This window comes from Protopterus annectens, chromosome 8.part0 (assembly GCF_019279795.1).
Source record: "Protopterus annectens isolate FY-2018-M chromosome 8.part0, PAN1.0, whole genome shotgun sequence".
NCBI lineage: Eukaryota > Metazoa > Chordata > Ceratodontiformes > Protopteridae > Protopterus > Protopterus annectens.
In genome coordinates, this window is record NC_056741.1 from 1,350,087,782 (window position 1) to 1,350,111,138 (window position 23,357).

The following is a 23,357-nucleotide window of genomic DNA, read 5'->3' on the forward strand; positions in this document are numbered from 1 at the left end:
TAAACTGGAGGTGAGGCATGCGTGGTAGCACCTATTCATTCCCTGACAGCAGTTATGATGGAGTAGCCAAGCTGCTTGAGCGATCCGAGGTAGGACAGTCTACAGGATCAGCAGCCTGTCTCTCATGCTAACAACCAACTCTCACCTCTACCAAGGAAAGAATGAGCCAGAAGGCTCTTACTAGAATGGAGAAGTGAATGGGTCAGTTGGTTGTAGGAAGGGGAACAATTTGGCTGGTCCTTGCAGAACTGACTAAAGATTCCACCTGTAACAATACTTGACCACTCAACAGTAACCCCTTGCACTGTGCACCCATCCATATGGTGTAAATGCAGTCAGATATTTTGTTTCAGTAACTAGATGCTTTTATATTGATTTCAGTGCAGCAAGTGATTCATGTTGTGCATCCAAGTGTGACACCCAAGGGTTAAATAGAAATCTTGTATGAACTAATCTGTTCACTTCATTGTCAAGACTGGCAGCTACAGTTGGCAGTCTTATTGGCATCTACCCTTCTCTCCCAAGTCAAAACTCCTCCCTTCATTCCCAATGTACCACTCATACCTTCATGTCTATATGTTGATAGAGCTGCTTTCTGTTTTATCTGCTCCATTTTGTTTTCTGTTTTAAGAAATCTGCTTCACCTGGTGTTTTTGTTCTGTGTGGTAGACAAACACCTAAATTACTTAGGCTGCATATTTCACATGTTTTTTTATTGGTTAATTTATTTCTTGAATGAGACTTAAATGCACAGAAAATTTTTGTCTCTTTATGTTTTCTGATAAGACTCAAGGAAAACTGCAAGCACTGTTGGTGACTCCCTGCTGGTTATTTTTCCCCACCCATCCTTCCATTCTTTGATCTGCTTTTTAAACTAGGTTCATAGGTTGGTAACAGGCTATCGGCCCTAGGGGCCTATACAAGCCTAGCCATAACAATTCCCTGGATATTTCTTGCCACAATATTTACTTCCCTGGTCCCCTGTCTAGCAGGACGACTGACGTGATCCCCAGGGTGAATTTCCTATCTCCCATCCAGTTGTCAAGGTTCCTTTTGAAGAGGGCCAAAGAGGCGCTCAGCTTGACATGTATGGGCAGTCTGTTCCAGAGTATGAGGAGTCTCTGGGTCAGGAACCTACCTATCCCTCCAGCATGTTTTGTTCATTGTGATGACCAGGTTTAGATCCCTGGAGCATGTGGCTCAGGGATTGGGATTTATTTAAGTGTAGCATGTCCAGCAGCACTGGGCTTGACTGGCCTTGTGTGTTAAGCAGAGATTGCTTCTGAGTAGGCGATATGTGACAGAGTATAGTTGGAGTTTTTTTAGATGGTCTGCATAGGGCATCTGCTTTAGGCCTGTGGTTCTTTTAGTGAGGTATTTCTGTGGCTTTTCCAGTTGTTGCAGATGTCTTGTGAGGTACATACCAAATGGGGAGTTGTACTCTATAATGGGTCTAATAAGGGATGAATACAGTGGGACAATGACCTCCTTTTTTCTGGATGAAAATCCCTTAGTGATGAGGTGTGACACATAGCCAGAACAGTCAGGAAATCTTTCTATGTCGTTATCGAAGGTGAGACCACTGTCCACCTGTGTCCCTAAGTCCCTTATCACATTTTCGATGTTTAGTGTACTGTCAATTATGTGGTAATTCATGGGTACATGTTTTTTTCCAAAGGGGATAACAATACATTTCTTGGCATTGAGCTTGAGCCCATGGCTCTGGCACCAAGCATTTGTTTCTGTAAGGCCCTTTTGTAGAATATCCACATAATTTGGGGATTCAATAATGGCTCCCAGTTTGCAGTCATCTGCGAACTTTGTTAGCCAGAGTCCCGTAGTGTTGGCCTGTACTTCAGAGAAGTAGATGCCAAACAAGAGCGGTCCCAGGACTGAACCCTGGGGTACTACGCTTGTCACTTGTCTGGAGCTGGATTTTGAGTCAGCTACTTTTACAGTGTGGGTTCTGTCAGTAAGCCAGTTGGCAACCCATCGAGTGACGTAGGGATTAATGCCCATCTTAGTAAGTTTATCTATAATTCCAGAGTGGTGGATGGTGTTGAAGGCCTTGGCAAGGTCCAGATAGGCTGTATGGACTACCTTACCCTCGTTCACGGCTCTGGAGACTGATTCGAAGAAGTCAATCGGGTTGAGAAGACAAGATCGGCCCTTTACAAAACCAAACTGGGTGGGGTTTTAAGCTACCCACCCATACTGTAAATTGAGGTTTATAAGCTCCTCCATTTCTACACTGCTGTTTATATATTGGAATTATTTATTTGCCTTTCCTTGTGCTTAATGGGAAGAAAAGTGCATTTTATCTCTCATAGGTTCATAGGTTGGTACTAGGCTATCGGCCCTAGGGCCTATACAAGCCTAGCCATAACAATTCCCTGGCTATTTCTTCCCACACTATTTACTTCCCTGGACCCTTGTCTAGCAGGGTGACTGACTTGATCCCCTGGGGTGAATTTCCTTTCTCCCATCCAATCGTCAAGGTTCCTTTTGAAGAGGGCCAAAGAGGCACTCTGCTTGACATGTATGGGCAATCTATTCCAGAGTCTGGGGAGTCTCTGGGTTAGGAACCTATCCCTCCAGCATGTTTTGTTTATTGTGATGACAAGGTTTAGATCCCTGGAGCGTGTGGCTCTGAGAGATTGGGATTTCTTTAAGTGTAGCATGTCCAACAGCTCTGGGTTTGACATGGCCTTGTATGTTAAGCAGAGATCGCCTCTGAGTAGACGATATGCGACAGAGTATAGCTGGAGTTTTTTAAGGTGGTCAACTTAGGGCATCTGCTTTAGGCCTGTGATTCTTTTAGTGAGGTATTTCTGCAGCCTTTCCAGTTGTTGCAGATGTCTTGAGAGGTACATACCAAGCGGGGCATTGTATTCTATAATGGGTCTAATGAGGGATGAGTACAGTGGGACAATGACCTCCTTTTTTCTGGATGAAACGCCCTTAGTGATGAGGTGTGCCACATAGAAGGATTTCCTGACTGTTGTGGCGATGTGGTTATCGAAGCTGAGACCACTGTCCACCTGTGTCCCTAAGTCTCTTATCACACTTTTGGTGTTCAGTGTATTGCCACCTCTATGGTAATTCATGGATACATGTTTTTTCCCAAAGGGGATAACTATACATTTCTTGGCATTGAGCTTGAGCCCATGGCTCTGGCACCAAGCATCTGTTTCTGTAAGGCCCTTTTGTAGAGTATCCACATCATTTGGGGATTCAGTAATGGCTCCCAGTTTGCAGTCATCTGCGAACTTTGTTAGCCAGAGTCCCTTAGTGTTGGCCTGTACGTCAGAGAAGTAGACGCCAAACAAGAGCGGTCCCAGGACTGAACCCTGAGGTACTCCACTTGTCTGTTCTACTGATTTACTTGCTCAGAATTCATTATCTAGCAAGCTGTTGGATACAGTAGGGTATTTTTACACTCTAACAAACTTTCTTCTGTATTTTTATATCAATAAGACAGTGGATTTTCCATCTAGTGGCAGTGGATGGTAGCCAGGTCTGTAATATGTATAGGGTGGGGAAGCACACTAGAGATTCTTGCATGTAGTTGTTTTATTGGCTGGAGAGCTTATTAATCTGTTTACCTTGTTTGCAGTGCCTTTATAAATTTTGCACAATTGAGTGTTTCTTGACTCATTTCTACAAAGCAAAGTACTTTTATTGAATAATCACACTTTTATAATCTGAGCAAAAACCTTTTGTGTTAAAATCAAAAAATAAAGTTAGTCATAGGTTGTGGGTCAGTGGGGGGGGGGTAGAGAGAATGAACAAATGTATTTTGTTAGCACATATAACATTCAAAGTGAAGAAGTTAGTAGTATTGTAAGATATTATTGGAATTTTCTCCACAAGGATGGGGATTTGAGTAAAATTTTAAGTAAGCACCTTATGATGTCATACAAATGGGGAAGAAGTTTAAAGGACATACTTGTTCATGGAAATTTTGTCTTACCAAAAAGTAACTTAAGTGTTTGTCCAACATCTATGGGCACTTAGAAATGCAACAGTTCTATTTGCAAATATATAATATGTTCCTTTGAGCATATGAATAAATTCAAAAGGTTAAGATGCAACATATTTACATCTGATCAAGTGGGGTACACACCTACGAAAGTGCTTATGTTTTTTTATTTTGTGGTCTGTTCTACAATAAATAATCTTTATACTGGAATCTACAGCCTACTCCTGGTCCTTCTTTGGTTTGTATGCTTTTGGACTCTTTCGGCTTTTTGAACCTGGAGACCTGCTTTTGGTGGTAGCTGTTTTTTTGATTCTTATTGCTGTGCTGATTTTGGTTACCGCCTCTGCTGGGACTATGGCTGATGAAATAGAAATTATTGGCTTGGATCAAGAGCATGTAATTTGTTCACAAGGTAATTCCATTAATGTGAAGAAGCTGTTAAAAGTTATTGAAAGCAAAGAGAATCCACTTTTTAACTGCTCTTATGAGAGCATGGAAAATGAGGCTAGTGGTGTTCATATTGTTTTATTGAAAAATAAGCCACGGTGGTGCAGCGGTAGCATTGTTGCCTCACAGCAAGAGGTTCTCCCGTTCGATTCTCGGCTGGAGCGCCTTCTGTGTGGAGTCTGCACATCCTCCCCACGGTTGAGTGACATTCGAAAAACATACATAAATGGGCATGCCTTCGTTGAAAGTTGGGCATCAATCTGGCACCGTAAAAATCTACTGCCAATCATTAGCGGACCAGAGTTCCACTGTGGCGACCCTTAACCGGGAAAAGCCTTAAGAAAAAAAAATGCACGCCACAGAGAATGAACTCTTTAAATTAAAGAGGAACCTCTATGAAAAATTTCATATCGAGCTCTGCATTAAGGAAGGTATAGTTCTGAGTGGGGCTTCATGTGCTGAAAATGTCCTCACATGTAAACTGTGATCCTGTCCAAAATGATACAAAATGTGTATCATTTATACATGTGTCAAATGTGATAGTCCAAAATGATACAAAAATCACTGAAAACACAGACATTGCCAACATACTGGCAGACAGGTTCAGTGCAAACTTCACCCCCCTCTCCCCCCCTAAAGGAGAGATAACTATCCCAGCGGAGTGTAGCCTCCCAGACATCTCAAATGCGCAGGTGAAAGCTGCTCTCTCTAAAGCTAAAAACACAGCATCAATGGGACCGGATGGTGTCCCCGGCTGTGTGCTACACGAGCTAAATGTGGAATTAAACCTACACATAAGGCAGCTGTTTAATCTCAGCCTTACCACAGGATACATGCCCAAGGAGTGGCATACGGCAACTGTGGTCCCACTCCACAAAGGCGGTGCCTCTATGGACCCTGGTAATTACCGCCCCATAAGCTTAACAAGTCTAGTCTGCAAAGCTATGGAGAGGATCATAATGGAGCTCATAAACAAAGATATAGGGGACTTGCAGACATTGGACCCGACCCAGTTTATCTTCGTCAAGGGAAGATCATGCCTTTTGAACTTGGTCGACTTCTTCGAAACAGTCACCAAGGCCATTGATGAGGGAAAGGCAGTCCATACAGCCTACCTTGACCTTGCAAAGGCTTTCGACACAATACCCCACTCGGGTATTGTAGAAAAACTTACCAGCTTAAATGTAAACCCATATGTCACAAGATGGGTTGCAAACTGGCTTAAGGACAGAACCCACAGGGTTAGAGTTGCTGGCGCTATGTCAGACTCCAAGCCGGTCACAAGTGGTGTCCCACAGGGCTCGGTCCTTGGCCCCGTATTGTTCGGCATCTACTTCTCAGAAGTACAGGCCAACATGGGAGGACTTTGGCTGACAAAGTTTGCAGATGACTGCAAACTGGGCGCCATAGTGGAAAGTGCATCGGACACGGATATCCTTCAGATGGGACTCACGGAAACAGATAGCTGGTGCCAGAGCCATGGCCTGAAGTTAAACGCCAAAAAATGTATAGTCATACCCTTCGGGAAAAACAAGGTAACCCCAAGCTACCATATAGGTGGCAATCCACTAAGCACAGAAGAGGTTATCAGGGACCTGGGGACCCAGGTTGACAGTGGCCTTTCTTTTGACACTCACGTTGCTAAAGTGGTTAGAAAGACATTTACATTGCCCACCTGATCATGAAGGGATTCACATCCAGATCTAGTGAGGTCATTGTTCCCCTGTACTCTTCACTTATCAGACCAATGATCGAGTACAATGCCCCATTCGGGATGTATCTCACCCGACATCTGCCGCAATTGGAGAGACCCCAAAAGTTCCTCACCAAAAGGATAAAGGGACTCCAAAATCTGTCATATGCTGCCAGATTGAAGAAACTCCAGCTCTATTCAGTCGCATACCGTCTGCTCAGAGGTGACATGTGCCTGACATACAAGGCCATGTCCAACCCGGAATTAATGGACATGCTCCACCTCAAAAAATCCAAATCCACCAAAACCACTAGAGCAAGCGACTTAAACCTTAGCACGGATATAAATAGGACGTGCTGGAGGGATAGATTTATCACTCAGAGACTCCCTATGCTGTGGAATAAAATCCCGGACCATGTGAGGCAGAGCACCTCGCTGGCTCTGTTCAGGAGAAATCTTGACCTGTGGATGGGAGATCGTAGGTTTACCCCGGGAATCATCTCTGTGTCACTGCTGGACAGAGGCCCAACAAACTAATGGGCACAGTATTTTTTCATATAAGGGGTGGCGTAAGCCACAAAAATTTGGGCTAGGCTTATAAATGCCTTAGGGCAGATAGCCTAGTATAAACCTATGAACCTATGAACCTATGTATTATTAACCGAGTGGCAGAAATTTAATTTGAACACCAGCGTCAGCTATATGAAACTGCTAATTGCAGCAGCTGATAGGGAGACACAGTCTTTATCTTCCTCAAGTAAAACTTTATATGGTGAGCTCTTATCACTGTTTGACACTGCTACCTTGGACACATATTTTGTGGAGACCTTGGATTCAGACTCTACATATGAGCGCAAATTAAGTAAAATAAAGATGAAGAAAGTGGAAAGAGACCGTAAAGATTTTTTACTTGGCAATGTCGTTTCTTGGCCACGGTTTACAGATAACAGCTCGAATTTAGAGCATGCGTGCATGGCTACTGATCGGTTTGACGAACAACAGGAACTACTGGCTGGTGAGAGGGAACTTCCGAGGCAGAGCACAGCCGCGAAAGAAGCAGAAGTGGATACAACTACAATGCAGATTCCTGTGAGCGAATCCATGATCCTGAATGGAGCTGTACAAGCTAATTCAGCACTAACAAGTGAAAAAGGGAACAGAACAGGAGCGAGACAAAAAATATTTCTTACAACAGCACAAGTACATCAGTCAGCTGAATCTGCTGTACTGGCAGGTATACAACACGGTGCTGCTGGTGTTCACCCTTTAGTACAACAGAAACTTTGCTTTCCCCTACCAGTGAGGGATTTGGTTTCCAGAACCAGGGGAAGGAGCAAAATCTGCAGAAAAGGAAATTCAAAGGGCAGATGACTGGTTCAGGCAACATCAAAAAAGCTTTTCACAAGAAGGTTTAGTCTGGAACTTATCGAGTTATGTACTTTCAAATGATGAAATGAACATTTTGCAGAAAGGACTTTCTTTCATACCAAGTAGGTACTCAGACACTACTGAAGTTATTTTTGACATTAAAAAGTTTTGCAGGGATTTAACCCTTAAGATTATGTTTAATGGCAATGACAGGGAGATGAATGCTTTTTAAGAAACCTAGCTCTTCTGTACCACCTGTGAATCCATTAATACATGCTTTTGAAACAATGTGTATACAGGATGTGTATAGGTTACAAAATGTTAGAAATACAGAACATAACTGGCTTTAGGAAATATAATCTTACTAGAAATGAAAGGATGGCCTTAGTGCAGTTACAGGAAAATACAGATATAGTGATTAGGCCTGCTGATAAGGGCGGGCCTGTTGTCATCATGGATGCTAGCAAATGTGAACATGTGTTATGTGATGTTAGTTTCTGTATGAAGATTACTTGTACAAAGATTGATAAAATGGTGTACCAGATTAAATTGAAATTGGATGTATTATTGAGTGAGGGTTCCATAACGAAGGAATTACATGATTACTTCCTTATAGAACATCCTGCTATCCCCTGTATACAGGGGTTACCTAAGATTCACAAAGATAAAATCTGTCCACCAATGACACCGATAGTCTCTGGGAGAGGGTGGTCCACGGAGTCCATCTCCATATATAGAGAGAAGAATCTGAGACCCTTACTTAATGAGGTACCACAGGTACTAACAGATACTGAACATTTTTTAACTGACTTATTTGAGTACATGCAAGTATTGAGTGATAGGGATAGTTAGATCTTGGTCACCATGGATGTAATATCACTTTTCACCGTAATTCCGAATGATCTGGGTATAGATACTATAGAGAGGTTTCTTGGGACATACTCTAGTTTTGAAGCCAGACAGATCAAACTCATCAAGGATTTGCTTGAGATAGTGTTATGTTGTAATGTATTTTTATTTGGGGATGTGTTTTATTGGCAGAACAATGGCGTAGCTATGGGCACTTCGTGTGTTAATAGCTACGCCAATGCTGTAATGGTGGTCTGGGAATCTGAATATATGTTAAGAGGTCCTTTCAGCAAATACATTTCTTTTTTCAGAAGGTTTGTAGGTGACCTTTTTATTGTGTGGAGTGGAACTACCCAACAGTTAATTGAATTTATCAAGTATGTTAATGAAAGCACTGCATTTTTAAGGTTCACATGTACATACTCTGACAGGATGTGGCAGTTTTGGTAGACGAGAATAATAGACTGTATACGAAACAATATAGGAAACCATGTCATGTCAATAGTTTTCTAGCATATAACAGTATGCACCCCCCATATATTTTCAAGAGTGCGGTAAGGAACCAGGCTTTTAGTGCCTCTAGACTAAATGGGAGGGAGTCTGACTTCTTGAGATGTACTGAAGGTATTACCAATGAATTGATGGAGAGGGGCTATGATGGCCAGATGGTGAAGAATAATGTAGAGGAGGTAACCAGACTCAGAGATTCAGTGGCACAACCATATTTCTCTAAGAGGCAGGTCACTAGGAAAGCTAGTAACACTAGTAACAAAGGGATGCTCAAGATGCCCTTATATTATTCGTCTGATGTACAGACCTACATGGGCATAGTTAGGAAAAATTGGGGAATTCTGACGTCTGATAAGGGTGTTAGTAACATTATAGAACAACAACTTTGATTTTTGTTCAGGAATGAGCTCTCCCTTAAAAGAAAGTTATGTTTCCCAAGGAGTAAGGCTAATGCCTTAGAAAATAGAGGTTTGACTATTGGACATTAGTACCAAGTTTATACATCCAGATGAAAAAGACAGTATAATTTTAATGTTTCTGCTTCATGTAACACCAGACATGTGGTGTATCTTGCCCATTGTTTGAAATATTTGAAATTTTATGTTGGTAAAACTGACAGAGTGCTTAAAGATCGGATTAGGGAACATGTGCACCACATTAATAGAAAGGACTGAGTAAGTGTACTATCTAAACATGTTAGTGAGACTGACGATGAACATACTTTTAAATTTCTTGTAATAGGGAAGGTGTATGAAAGTATCAGGGGCGGTGATGTCAATAACAAGACAGAGGCTGTGGAAGCCAAATAGATTGTAAGGCTTAAGGCAGATAGTGGACATGGCCTGAATGACTATGTACCCCTGAAGCCTATATTAAAGAAAAGGGCCCTCTTTAGATGAAATTTGTGTGTGTATTTCTTGCATTTATTCTTATTGGCAGAGTCAGTTTTTTATATATGCATTTTTATATGTGTTCTTTATATGAAGTTTTATATATATATTTTTGCATGAAATTATTCTGAATATATTGTTGCTATTTTTTATAAGAAAGTGATTACAATTATATATAAGGTATATATGTATGTATGGCTTTAAATATTTGGGTCATGTGATTATCTAATAGCATGTGACTAGTGCTTTCAGAGTATAAAATGAAGGTTAAGATGCAACATATTTACATCTGATGAAATGGGGTACACACCTACAAAAGCGCTTATGTTTTTTATTCTGTGGTCTGTTCTACAATAAATAATCTTTATACTGGAATCTACAGCCTACTCCCGGTCCTTCTTTGGCTTGTATGCTTTTGGACTCTTTTGGCTTTTTGGACCTGGAGACCTGCTTTTGGTGGTAGCTGTTTTTTTTTTATTCTTATTGATGTACCAAGGGGACGTTTTTCATGTAACACCAAGGGGGTTATTTATGCCTTAAGATGCCCGTGTGGTTTCTTTTATATTGGTGAAACAAAAAGAAGTTTTAAAGTGAGGCTAATGGAACATATCAGGGACATAAAAAAATCAAAAGGAAGACAAGATTTTGGCATGTAATTTTAGAGATGTACATGGCAGTGATTTTTCTATGCTTCAAGGTTGTATTTTAGAGCAAGTATTTGTTGAAAATGATGATGAAATTCTTTTGAAAGAAAAACTGTTATACAAAGAGTCTGTCTTTATTCTTAAATATGATACTTTGGTCCCTATGGGACTGAGTGGAGAGGTTAATTGGAAGTATTTTATTTAATTGTTTGATTGTATTATTGATTGAGTTTGTGTTTTTTATATAAAAGGTAGCACATTTTTAGTTGAATTTTGTAACTCCTGGAAGGTTTTGTACCGAGGCGCTAGAGAATAAAATACTTTTTTTGGGGTCTGAGCCAGTGGTCTTGATTACCTTGTTTTCAGTGCCTTTATAAATTTTGCACAACTGAGTGTCTCTTGGCTCATTTCTACAAAGCAAAGTACTTTTACTGAATAATCAAACTTGCAAAGTTTTATAATCTGTTGAAAGTACACCACTGTTATCTTGGATTACGTATTGCCTTTCTTTAAGTTTTAGTTTGTTTGTGGTAGCATTTCATTCTGGACACTCTTTTACTGTGTTTTTATATTAGGACTGTGGTTATTCATCTAGTGGCAGTAGGTGTTTACTGATTTATCTGAGTTGAGAAGCACACAAAAGGCCTCTAAGTGTAGTCATTTTATTGACTAGAGGGCTCAGTTTTCTGTACTTCCAGTGCTGGTATAAAATCTGCACATTTGCATGGAGCTGCTCTCTGTGCCAGTGCCTTGTACAGATACAAACATCTGGAAACATTGTTTATTTTCATTATACTGTGAAAGTTTACTTCACCACTTATTGTCTTATTTTTACACTTCTTTCTTTAAAGTTTAAAGTTGCATTTTCAAATTGCTGGAAGGGTTTCTGTTCTGCACTGAAATACATTGTATCTAGTGTTTCTTAGTATTAGGCATCTGTTTGAGGTTCCTTAACACTTGGGCTCCAGACCAGTCATTTTACATTAACAGGGACAAAGTCTGCACTGCTGTGGCAGGAGAGGGCTGATTTAATCTATCTGAGCTGGGAATTGTTGGTGGAAGGCTTATTGTGTGCTTACCTGATTGGCCTTAGGGCATAGTTAGTGTAAAACTTGTTTCTTTCTGATCGTATATAAGCCTCAGTTTTGTGAGAAACTACTCTTCGTGCAGCAGCGATTACTGGTGCTTTTTATACACGCAATCCCTAGAAGTTGAATTTTCCCTATAAAAATCACCTCAGAATTTTATCTCAGTACCACATTACTTGTGGGGTAACTAGTTTGCGCAGTGAACAGCATTTATACATTTAGTTAGAACTATTCAGGTCTATCTGGCCTTGTTATAGCACCCAGGACTATTGCTGTTCAAAGCGCATCTGGTTTGGCACTGGGCAACATCGCTGGTTAAGTTAGCTGCAGATTACAACAAGCAAGCACTCTTCCTTCATCCAGTTGCAAACAGCCTCCATTCCTATCCTTTCAAGTACACATTAGAACCTGCAACCATGGATAGGTACTTTCCTGCTATCTCTGCATCCAGCTTGGTGGACATGGGCATCTTGAGGCAGTGTAACACTTGCCTTGTGTACACTGACAGCCAGTTAATGTGAAAGATGTACTTGCCCATTGATACTGGAGGCTAGACTCTCACATACAGACAAAAAGCAGCAAACAGGTTGTCAGTGACTTACACACATCACTTACCACACCTGCAAAGGACCACACACACAGACCGACATATGCAGAGGTGCTCACATGTAACTTTCCCAAATCTCAAAGGCCTGTAAGGCACTGTCCTCAGAAACTCCACATGCAAACAAACGATTCCCATCACAACATATAAAGCTACATCCCATTGTCTCTCATCTACCAAGTCCATAAGGCAAAACACTCCACAACCCAATATTCTGGTTGTAGGTGACTCCATTGTGAGACAGAGTGCTGTCCCTGTTACCAGGCTGGATGAGGGAAGAGTTCATGTAGTTGCGTATCAGAGGCCAGGATTCGCCAGATAATGCAAGCTCTTAGGTCACTTACCCCTAAGTACAAGTATGACTCAGTCATAGTCCATGTGGGCGTGAATGACCTGAGATGTACCTCCTTGGACTATATGAAGAGAGACATGATTTAGCTCTCAGAATGTGTCATTGGCAGGTATGAACCTAGCATTGAGCATTATTCTACCATCTCCAAGGATGATGCCACAATACCAGCAGAAAATAATCAACTTTAACAATTGGCTTAGCTACTGGTGTCATTCCAAAGGGGTTCAGTACTTGTCAGCCTGGGAGGACATGGTTGACAGGCCACTCTGTTTTGCTAGGGATGGTCTTCACCTGTCACCTGCAGGCTTTCGGATGTTGGTCAAAACATTATCCAACCTCTATAGTGCCTTTTTTAGGCACTGTCAATCAGACAAATCTTACAACATAGCTGCTGAGGACAAGCTAAAGGAATTATTGCTCAGTGCTAGGAGTCTCAACAAGAAACTGCACTCCTTGGAAAATCTCCTCACCCTGGAGAATGCTAACGTCTGTGCAGTTACTGAAACATGGCTCAAAGCTACGGAAAGCACTCAAGCAGTGCATGGCTATAACTTCTTTCCTATATTCTGACCATCCACTGAACATGAAAAAGCAAAAGGCAGAGGTGTATCTATCTAAATAGAGTATAAGCACACCTCAAGGCTGGTCAGTCAATATGACTAATCATAGGAAAAATCCACTACCGTATTCTTGCTAGCTACAGGTCCCCCACCATGAACCAAGAAACCCATGTGTCGTCCTACCTGAAATTGCTAGAATCACTCACCATTCGGCCCAGTACCATACATGCGTGTTTTTAACTACCCCTTCATAAACTGGGAAGCATACACGACCACTAACATGGAGGCCCAAATGTTTCTTGACTTTGTAAATTCAAATGCCCTGGAGCAGCTAGTCTGCACTCTCACTAGGGGAGCAAATATCCACATCTGGTACTCACAAATATGGGAATGTGCTGCACCCCCCCTCCCCATAAAGTGATGTCTTTACTGGTAAGATCAGGTCACAAAGCAGTCTCCCTTGAAATAAAAGTAAAACTAGTCCCCCCACCTAACCCCAGAAACCTTAAGAACTTGTCTAAGTTAAATTGCCCCCTATTAAGGGATGACATAGCTAGTTTCCGAGCTCCCCCAAATCCAGAAAACACAGAAACCTGTGTAGAGGTGTACCCAAAAGCCCTGTATGGTCATATAAAGAACTGCATAGAAACAGCAGTACCAGACCGAAATAACCCCAGGTCAAACCACAAAAACAAGCCACCCTGGTGGAACCCGGCTATTAATAGGTTGTACAACAAAAGAAAGAAAATCCTGTTGAGAAGAGTGAATGTGCACAACACAGCAAAAAGTCCCTCATTATTTTAAACAAGCAAATCAGGGAACTAGTCAAGTCTCTAAAAGTAGACTTTGAGGTAAAAATAGCCTCCAAAGCTAAGGGCGACCATAAGGCATTTTTCAGTTATGTCAACAGTCTTTTAAGGGTACCACCTAGCAATGTGCAGAGTTAGTCCTAGATGGCATCAGCTGTACAAGGCTGGCAGATATAGCAAATCTTCTGGCCAACACAGTTGGTTCAAATTTCACTTTCATACCATCCCCAGCTCTCCCCCAAGAAGTCACTTCCACCACTCCACTGCCAGTTATCAACAAAGAACAGGTTGCCACTGTGTCCTATAAATCTAAAAATACAGCTTCTGTGGGGCCTGACAATGTACCAGGTTGCATCTCAAACAGCTCAAATCAGGATTTATCAGGCCCATTAGGATCTAAGTTTAACCACAGCCCCCAAACTGGCTTTGTCCCAGTAGATTGAAGGACAGCAACAGTCATCCCTCTGCGTAAAGGGGTACCATATACTGACCTCGGAAATTACAGACCCATAGATTTCAATAGTCCTATGTCTAAGGCCATGGAAAGAATAATCATGGACCTGATAAATAATGACATAGGAAACCTCCAAACACTGGACACTGGACCCAACCCAATTCAGTTTTGTCAAGGGCAGGTCACACGTACTGAATCTGGTGGTTATTTGAGAAAGTCACTAAGGCCATGGATGAGGGTAAAAGTACATACCATTTACCTCAACCTAGCCAAGGCATTTGACACAATTCCTCACTCAGGTATTATAAATAAACTCAAAAAAACTGGGCATAAATCTCTATGTCACCAGATGGATAGCCAATTGGCTTGCTGACAGGACACATGTGGTTAACGATGAATCCAGATCCAGCAGGAGACCAGCTACTAATGGTGTGCCACAAAGCTCAGTGCTGGGACCACTTCTGTTCAGAATGTACTTCTCTGAAGTCAAGGCTAATGTGGAAGGCCTTTGGATGACAAAGTTTGCCTATGACTGCAAGCTAGGGTCAATCACCAAATCCTCCATCAATGTAGATATCTTTCAGGAGAATCTAGATGAGACAGACAATTGGTGCCAGAACCATGGCCTAAAATTAAATGTGAAAAAATGCATTATCATACTTTTTGGGAAGTCAAATAACCCTGCAAATTACAACATCAGTAGCAGACCCCTAAGAGTAAGACTCAGAGGTGAGAGGTCTAGGTACATAGAGTACAATGAGCCATTTGGCATGTTCTTGACTTGGCACTTACAGCATCTAGAGCAACCTCAGAGATTACTCACAAAGAAAATACAGGGTATACAAATAAAAGCCCTATTCCTTTACTCTGCCCCCTACTAACAATTAAGGGGTGACCTATGCTTGTTCTACAAGGCACTCACAAATCCAGCCCTGATGGAGCCACTACATATCCACAAGTCAAACAGCACAAGTGTCACCTGATCTAGGGATTTAAACTTAGCGACTCAAAACATGCTGGAGAGACAGATGTGTTTCAGAGATTGTCCCTTCTTTGGAGCAGCCTTCCTACTCGCATTAAGCAGAGACCTTCCCTGGTGCTCTTCCAATGCAGTTTGGATCAGTGGATGGAGAATTGCAAATTCACACCTGGGTAGTGCCTGTGTTCCTTATGGACAGGGCAGTCTGTAAGATACATTGCAAAGGCACAAATCCATGCCATCCTCTTGCCGCTAGGGGCCATATACTGGCTCTTTAGCCATTTGTCTAATCATTTCCTATGAACCTATGAACCGCTGTATGTTTGCTGTGATTTAGGAAGCATCTTCAAGATGTTCCCAGGCTCCAACTTTCAAGATTTTTGCACAGTTTTCATCTCCTCTTTCCATAGTTCAGAGTTACAGGTCATACTTTTCTTTTTCTTAGGTAGGGCAAGATAGTAATCTTTTCAGTAAAGTCACAAGTTAGTGAAACTTTTCCTTCTCACATCCTACTCCTACCTAAACAGCCATTTTTGCTTAGAGTTCTATTTCTTGGCTTAATTTATTAGTCTTTTTATTTGGGCAGTTGGTTGTGTTTAGAAGTGTTTATTCATAACTACCTCATGAAATCAGCTAAAGATTGTGGCCCAGGATGAAACACTTAAGTGCAGTTTATTATTTTTTGTAAGAACTTCAGTTCCAGAACCCTTCAAAAAAGACACAATTCGCTGATTTTGAAAAGAGGTGATCTGATGTCATTTTCATTTGTCCCCCAATGATTGGGTCTTGGATCTGACCTTGAATCCAACTCTGCTGTTTTCTTTTAGATTCTTGGATTTGACTCTCGAGGTCCTCCCATTGCACATAATGCTCCTTACTGCTACATTACCTTAGATCTTGTTTGCTTCACTAATGATTCGGTCGTGATTGCATTCTCTCAAGCTCTATGTTACATTTATTAGGTTTTGTGAGTAGAAAAATAGAATTTATATATTTTTGATATTACTATATCACTTCCTTATAATTCTTCCTTTCTTTACTTCTTTTTATACCCTTTATTCTACCTTTTAAAGGTATTTCTTTTACCATAGCTCGCATTGGCCTTTCTTTACCTTATTTCTAAGATAGCTTTTGTTACCATTGTTGGTACAACCTTCTTTCTATCTCTTAAAAAAAATTATATAGGTATTATCTAGTTTGTTGTTTGTTGTTAATTGTTTAGTGTTGGTATGGCTGCTAAGCCTACTGGGTTTAAAAACTGCACTTTCTGTGGGCATAAGATACCGAATTCTGATGCCTACTGGGAGTGTGTTTATTGTTTTAGGCCCTTCCCATTTGAAAGTGCCTTGTGAAATCTGTGTTGGATTTAATTCAAGGGCCATCAGTGACAGACGTAGTAAGTTGGTCCTTAAGGGCCTTTTCCCTGCTGCTGCTTCTTCTACAGCTTCTACTTCAGAGGCACAACCCCCCCCTCTAAAAAAAAAACAGAAGTCTTCAGAGCCCAGGGAGCATAGGAAACAGTCTGCATAGTTTCCAAGATCTACTCCAGTCTTGGAGCCACCAACTAAACTTAAAAAATGTTGGATCTGACACCCTCTTATCCAGTAGTCTAGTGTCTAAATCTCCTTGGATCAGGAGTCATTGATTCTCTCTGGAGCTGGTGTCTTGTAGGCTCAGATCTCCATTTTTACAGGAGATTCCTAGAAAGTTGTCTTGTCCTCCATCCATCTCTTCCTTGACCAGGTCTTCCCAAAGTCTTTTTGAGGCAGATGTGGACAGGATGCTGAGAAAGCTCCTTTGAGCATAGATCCAGATGGGGGTTTTACCATCTGCATCTCCCATTGGATCCGTGAGCCTTCAATCACCTTCGCACCCAATTGTAACTCCTTCTCGAATCTGACTTGCAGTTTTGGAGCCATTGGATCCGAGAGTGACAAGAGTCAAGTGTTGGATCTGAATATACCACCTTCTTCTTCAGATTCAACAGTTTCCCTGATCCATTCAGCACCGATCCCCACTGAGCAGGATGAGTCTTGAAGCCAAAGCATCAGCATCAGATCAGTGGGGATGACTTTGACTCCAAGGTTCATGGAGCCATTGCTTCCCTCAGAGTTTCAGTGCTAAACAGCTTGGCTCCAACTTCCTCCTCTGAGAGGAGGTCCGGGAGGGGTGGAGAATTGGCTGAGCTGAGAGCTAAGGCTCCGATGAGATTGTTTTCCACTTCTCCTGGTGATTCTGCCTTTGAGGTAGTGGAGAGGGTATTTTTCCATCTGAGAGCTTCTTCAACTCTCACATCCTTGGATACTATACCCGTTCCTTCATCAGATTTGAGCTCTAAGCCTCATCACACTATTCCACAGAGACTTCTTTCTTCTGATACCTCTCCAGACCGTACCACTGAAGAGGTTCCTTGGAAGAGATTGTGTAAGAGGAGGCACTTAGGTTCCCGTCATAAATCTTTGACTGAAGACACTGATTTTGATGAGTGGGAAGGGTCCCCAAGGTCACCGCCAGAAGATGTCTCCTTTGGAGACATTTTAGAGATCCTGCACCAAAAAGGTGGTTGGTCTTCCCAAAGCCCTTCCCAAGAGGAGTCTGTGTTCTTAGAAACCTTCTGGTCTGACCCATCTACCTCTTGGGTTACCCCCCCCCCAGTGGATGACCTTATAGACCTTGTCTCCCACTGGGCTTGGAAGGAACTGGGCATGATAGAGCCTATTCCCCCTTTCACCAGACAAGATACCTAGAGCCCCAAAGGGCAGGCATTTTTTGGAGTAAGGAAATCCCTGTGAATGCTATAGTTGTTGCAGCAGCCACCAAAAAGGAAGTAGTCGAACAGAGTTCCACTGTCCACCCTCTTAATAAAGATTCTAGGGTTCTAGACAATTATGAAAAGCACATTTGTACTTCAGTGAGCTTTGCCTTGCAGTTGCTTAACTACCTGGCACACTTTACTAGATTACAGAGGGACTTGATTAAGGAACTCTCTAAGTTTACCCTGGGATCCATGTCGGCAGAGGAAGAAAAAATCTATTCCTCTCAAATGGCCACCCTGCAATCTATAGCAAAATGCATCCATGAGGTTTTCATGCAGCTGAGGTTCCTCATGGGTTGCTGGTTTAGGCATAGCCATTAAGGGACATGCCTGGATGAGATTGTGTGATTTTGTGGAACCCTATAAGTCTTCATTCATCAGTGCTTCCTTTGATGGATCTTCCCAGTTTGGGCCCACAGTTAAAAGCACACTTTCCCGTAGTGAGCAAGACAGAAAGACATTCTCTGCTGTTAAAATCTTTTTTCTCTACCCCACATTGATTCTTTTCCAGGAATCAACATGGCAGTAAGAAAATGTGGTTCAGAAAATCTCATGGACCTTTTCAAGACTCACATGGGAATTTTTCCTCACAGAGGCAGAGGGGATAAATAACAATGCAAGAGCCACCCTCATGGCAGAGGGGGTCCGCAGAACTAAAGGTTCTGAAATTCTTTCTCGGACAGGCCCATTCAGTGCTCCTGAAAGGTTGCCCTACACTTCTTCTCTGGAGGCAGTCGAGGGGCACTCATCATTGCACCTAGACACCAGGACAGCCATCATAAAAGATGTTTGGGTGCTAAGGATTATGTATAGAGGATATCTCATTCCCTTTTCGGAAAGCCCTTCATGAAAGAGATGTCTTCACGATGTTCCACCCAATGGGAGTTGGCAGCTATAGAAATTAAAAAGCTGCTAGAAAAAGAGTCATCCAGGAGATCCACCAGACCAATCAGCATTTGGAATTTACTCAAGGTTTTTTTTTTAGTGCGAAAGAAAACAGGGCCCTGAGGCTTATTCTGGATCTCAGTCATCTAAATCAATTTGTGAAGAACTCCAAATTCCAGATGGTCATGGTGCAGTCCATTCTGCCCCTTCTACAGAAGGACGACTGGATGTACTCTGTAGATATTCAAAATGCATGCTATCACATGAAAATAAACACGCACTCTTGAAGATATCTGCACTTTAGGCTGGGAGCCAGTCACTGCCATTTCAGAGCCCTGCCCTTTGGTCTCACCACAGCCCCCAGGGTGTTCACTAAATGCGTGGCAGTGGTGGTAGCTCCTCTCAGACTGCACAGATTGAGTGTTTCCTTAGATGACTGGCTCCTTTCCGCACCAACCAAGCATCTCCTAGAGAAGGCCAGGGATTACTTACTCCAGTTGTGTCTATTCCTAGAGATCACAATCAATCTTTCCAAGTCCCCATGTTCGACCAGTTCATATCTTGGAGGTTATAGAAGCTCACTTGGACAGTCAGACAGTTTGCATTCTTACCCCAAAGCAGAATTTATTCTCTAATACTGCATGTCAGACAAATTCTGGATCATCCCTGTCCTCCTGCAAGATTTGTTCTTCACTGCAGCCATCGAACCTAAGGCTTGATCACCCTATTACCCATGGCTTGATTTCACATGAAAATTCTCTAATGGACCCTGTCGGTACAACAGTCGATGCTTTGACATCTGTTGAAGTATCCTATAAAGATTTTGTGAGCCTGCAAGGATTCCCTACTTTGATGGATTCAGTCCAACAAGCTTTATCAGGGATGTCCACTTATCTTTCCTCCCCCAAAGGGCACGCTGACCATGGATGCCTCCCAATTGGTGGGAGTGGGGGCACATTTCTTGGGATGCACTCTTCAGGGTATGTGGTCCCCAGAAAAGGCCAGTTTGAGTATAAAAGTTGCCAAAGATGAGAGAGGTCCTATTAGTGTTGCAGGCCTTTCAGAACTCTCTCTGTAGGTACAATCGTTATTCAGACAGACAAAATGTCAGTGCTTTGGTACATTAACAAACAGAGGGGACCCAGAACTTATTCCCTTTGCCAAGAAACAGTGAGAATTTGGCAGTGGGTGATGTCCTCCAACTGCTTTCTTGTAGCAACGCACATTCTGGGGAAATCCAACATCCTAGCCAACAAGCTCAGCAGATCGGTGTTGATGCCGCATGAATGGTCTCTCAATCCTGTAGTGATGGAAATGATTTTTCATCACTGGGGTCAACCTTGCTGCGACCTCTTCACCTGTCCCCTCAATAACAAGTTCAGCAGGTTCTATGCCCTAATTCCCCTCAGGGGTGTCACCAAGAGATGCTGTAGTCCACATTTGGTCCCCCAGTCTCGTGTATGCTTAGCCTCCCATTCTCTTAATACCCAAATTTCTCCAAAAAGCACAACAGTTGAAGAGCAAGGTAAGCTTTATTGCTGTTTTCTGTCCTCTGCAGGTGTGGTTCCCATTCCTATGGTCCCATCTTCTATATCTGCCTTGGACACTAGATCCCAGTCCAGATCTACTATCATACCCTTCGTGGATGATTCATTCAGACATTCAGGGCCTCAAGTTAACTGCATGGTTTCTCCAGCTCCAGTGACAGGTAGACAGTCAAGGCTTTCTTCTCCATTTCATCAGATTTTATCCTCATCTCAAAAAACCGTCAACCAGGAAGAATTACAGGAGCAAATGTTAGAGATTCTCATATTGTGCAGAACAAAGAAAGCTGGATCTCTTCACAGCTCCAGTTCCTGCTGTAATAGATTTTCTGGCTTCATATTTTCAAGATGGCTTCTGTTTTTCCACCGTAAAAGTCCAGCTTGCAGCCATTTCTGATTAACACGTAGGACATAATGCTTTCCCCCTAGCTTCTTCAAAAAGTTGTAAGCCTTTTCTTAAGAGGACTCTTCTGTTTAGACCACCATTAAGTGACCCTACTCCACCCTGGGATCTTACAGTTTTGTTACAAGCTTTATCTCTGTCCCCTTTGAAATCTTCAGCCATGTCACACCTAATTTTTTTTTCCTTGGAAAACAGTATTTCTTTTTGCTTTTATGTCCGCAAGCTGAGTTTCTGAACTCCAAGCAGTCCCTTTAAAAGCTCCTTATTTGTCTTTTCACAAAGATAGAGTGACCTTATGTACAAATCCTTCCTTCCTACCAAAAGTTGTTTCTTTAAATATGACTTGAGTAGTCAATTTACCAGCCCTCTTTCCAAAATTTGACACTAAAGGAGAATACATGTTATATCTCTTAGATGTACATAGACAGCTTTGTTTCTACCTACATTAAACAAAAGGATTTTGAAAAACTGATCAACTGTTTGTCTGCTTTGCTAAAAACAAATTGGGAAAAACAGTTTCTAAAGTTACTTTAGCTAAATGGATAACAGATTGCATTACTTTTGTATATTCTCTAAGAGGTTTGTCCTACCTAGATCCCCAAAGTCTCATTCCACCAGATCCCTGGCTATGTCATCTGCTTTTTGGGCTACAGCTTCAATTAATGACATTTGTGCTGTGGCCACTTGATCCATTTCCCATACCTTTATTGCTCATTACAATTTGGGCATCACATCCAGGAAGAGGGCTGCCTTTGCCTCCACTGTTCCTTGGAATATTCTTCTATGGGGGCCACCCATGATTATTGTAGCTGGGTACCCCGTCCTATACATTGAGGAATGAATGAAATCAACATCAGATATTTAAGTTATGAACTCACCATAACTATGCATCTGTTGTCCATTTTCATTCTTCAACTTCCCACCCTCCTTTTCCCCTATCCTTATCCCTTGGGAGTGTCCTAGTGAGGTATATGGGAACCAGTGATCCCAGTCTGAGCCCCTACTCTGTTTCTATCCTGTTTTTCTAGTTATAGTTTTAAGCTTTATTGTAAGTGCTTATACCTTCTGGCATACTTAGCAAAAGCAGACCTGATCTTAGGTAATGTGTCAAGTTAGGGGCATTATGAGTTAAGGGAGGATACTGAGAGTTGGATCCAATAATCTATAGAGCTTGGCCGAGTCAGATCCAAGGGTTGTGTCAGAGACCCATAAGATGAGGAAGAATGAAAATGGACAGCGCAGATGCATAGTTGTGATGGATACATAATTTAAATTTCTTTATGGTAGTGAGGGAAGGAATTTGAGCTTGTTTGAGATTAGGAGATGTGGAGAAGATTGCTGACTTGTAGCTACCAATCCATACTTTGAAGTAGAAGAATCTGGATTGTGGATTGTGAAGAGATGTTATGGTAAGTACATGATTTTTGTTTGTACTGGATTAAAAACAAATTGTAGATCAAGATAAACCATTTTCAAGAGATGTTATATCTACCAAGAAAACAAAGCATTGATTTATTAAATTTATAATACACAGCAATGATAAAATCAGGATCAATCTGAAATATTAATCATTGGTACTGGTTTCCATTTTTTTGTTGTTCTACAGCATTTCAAAGCCTTGGCTGAAGGAAGGAAAATACACAGTGCCTCTTCTGCTCCACCCTCTAGACCTGAAGATGCAGAAATACTCACTATTGACTAAGAACACTGGCTTGTTTCCGTTGCCTGTTCAGATATTCCCCAGTAGGTTGGATCCGCGAAGCCCAGCTTGTTTTAGTCATCCTTAATAAGTTCTGGAATCCATGAATTTGCTGATATTGAGCAAATCTGCATCTTAGCTTGATAAAGGCAACCTTCTTGAAAAAAAAAGATATTTATGAAACAGGAAAGGCAAATATTACTGACGTGCAGTGTATTTTTTATTGATTATATTTTATACTTCAAGCACAGGCTGTGACTTCTTTTTTGTACCCAAAATAATTCTCGCTTATTGCGCATTACTTGCCTGTTTATCGTAGTTGGATTCAGTTGCAGCTGTAACTTGAATTTTTTGGCATACTTTATAGTCATCTGTACAGAAATGAAAGCTAGTAGCATTCCCTAGATGGAATTAGTGGTAGTCTAGTACTTAGCCAGAAAAGCACACAGACATTAGTGTCAGCTTGCTGTACTGTGGTAAACAGTTTTCAAAATAAAGTCATAAAAGCATTAATTCTAGAACTATTTCTATTGAAGTTTCACTGTACAATAATACTACTTTTATTGAAATTAAATTTTCAAAAGTTTGCTAAAGCATGTTCAATTATGAAACCCAATTTTTAGGTGTTTTCAATGTAATTGGTGTAAATTGTCCCCAGTCAAAAAAAAAAAAAAAAAAAACTGCAGCATTGTTTTTATAACCATGATGAATGAGATTTTGAGTTTTCTTTGGGACAGATTGCTGAAGAGGATATTGCGTCTTCGTATGATTTATTTTCTAAG

General features: G+C 41.6%; 1 protein-coding gene across 4 annotated transcripts in view; it reads left to right on the plus strand.

The window, feature by feature from the left end:
* Positions 1–23,088, plus strand: part of IFT46 (intraflagellar transport 46) — a 716,375-nt gene extending 693,287 nt beyond the window's left edge. For all 4 annotated transcript variants that reach the window (XM_044080916.1, XM_044080913.1, XM_044080915.1 and 1 more), the window contains exon 12: positions 22,483–23,088. In XM_044080916.1, coding sequence (XP_043936851.1) covers positions 22,483–22,578 — 96 coding nt within the window. In that variant the 3' untranslated portion in view covers positions 22,579–23,088. The remainder of the gene's footprint in view (positions 1–22,482) is intronic.
* The last annotated feature ends 269 nt before the right edge of the window (positions 23,089–23,357 follow it).